At 60.1% G+C, this 1,038-nt stretch overlaps 1 protein-coding gene across 1 annotated transcript; it reads left to right on the top strand.

Annotated features, from left to right (window-relative positions):
- The first annotated feature begins 22 nt into the window (after positions 1 to 22).
- On the top strand, positions 23 to 987 carry LOC127751976 (uncharacterized). Its single transcript, XM_052276349.1, has 3 exons — positions 23 to 301; positions 392 to 535; positions 644 to 987. The coding sequence occupies exons 1-3, from the start codon at positions 58 to 60 to the stop codon at positions 985 to 987; spliced, it is 732 nt and encodes a 243-aa protein (XP_052132309.1). The 5' UTR covers positions 23 to 57.
- Positions 988 to 1,038: the final 51 nt, after the last annotated feature.

Genomic DNA, 1,038 nt, shown 5'->3' with positions numbered 1-1,038 from the left:
CCCCCCCCCCTGCAGGTGATCATCAACAGGTGCGAGGAGCTGGCGCGGTTCGCCCTGATGCACTGCCTGGCGTCCAGCCTGTGCTTCTGGGTGTGGACCATCCTGAGGGAGACGATGGACTCGCTGGCGCACTACGACCACCAGGACGCCCCGCACGAGCACCTGGAGCAGCCCGAGGACGTCCTCCTGGACTACGACACCGACTACCCGGCGGCGCCCCTGGCCGCGCCCCTCGGATCCACCCACGCGCCGACGGCCGGCACCGGGCCAGTGGCCATGCCCCTCACCACGTACCACAAGCGTACGCCTCGCTTTGTGACATTATTTTCCGAGCGGCCCATCTGGAAAAGTGCATTTTCTTGATGCGGATATGCGTGGGGTGTGTTTGCAGGCGGTGCTCTGGATCTGGTCAAGTTCATGAACGCCTCGTCGCTGGGCTCGTCCGAATGCCGGGCGTCCACGCAGCTGTCTACCGTGCTCGACAGCCTGTCGCCCTACCTCTACCCGTTCACCATCGAGTACAGCATCCTCGTCGGTCTGCAAACATTTAGACAGGGACTCAAAATCAGCATTAGGTCCAAACCCCAATAGTAAGACCAAACGAAACCATTTCGATTTTTGTTTTGTTTTGTTCTGCGTGCAGTTGGCGTGCTGTTCGTCATCTGGCAGAACATTGGCAACTGCAGCAACGCGGTGGAGGAGGCCGCGGAGGCCGACGGTAAGGTGAGCAGCGCGGCGAGCACGTCGAGCGCAAGCAGCACTGCTAGCAGCAGGGGCTCGACGGCGTCCCTGTGCCGCCCGCCGCCCATGTCGCCACAGAGCGGCTTCGTGAGCAACGTGGTGCTGCACGCCGACTGCCACTCGGCCAACAAGGGGCTCTTCGCCGGCCTCATCGTGCTGGTGGGGGCCGCCATCTCCATCATCCTGTTCCTCCTCGCCATGGCAGACAGGCGAGTCACAGTTACATTAGAGATTTTAATTTTCTAGATAGGCATTGGCGGGAAATTTTCCGAGATTTTCTTTTTAATTTTGAAAAGT

The sequence above is a fragment of the Frankliniella occidentalis genome, unplaced genomic scaffold, assembly GCF_000697945.3.
Source record: "Frankliniella occidentalis isolate FOCC.00 unplaced genomic scaffold, Focc_3.1 Scaffold2631, whole genome shotgun sequence".
Taxonomy (NCBI): domain Eukaryota; kingdom Metazoa; phylum Arthropoda; class Insecta; order Thysanoptera; family Thripidae; genus Frankliniella; species Frankliniella occidentalis.
Note: the sequence above shows the minus strand (reverse complement) of the source record. Positions and strands in the feature narration are given on the sequence as shown.

Coding starts and splice junctions, on each gene's coding strand:
- LOC127751976 (XM_052276349.1), top strand. CDS start 58: ATGCACTGCCTGGCGTCCAGCCTGTGCTTCTGGGTGTGGACCATCCTG. Junction 302..391: donor CCTCACCACGTACCACAAGC/GTACGCCTCGCT, acceptor GTGTGTTTGCAG/GCGGTGCTCTGGATCTGGTC. Junction 536..643: donor CGAGTACAGCATCCTCGTCG/GTCTGCAAACAT, acceptor TTCTGCGTGCAG/TTGGCGTGCTGTTCGTCATC.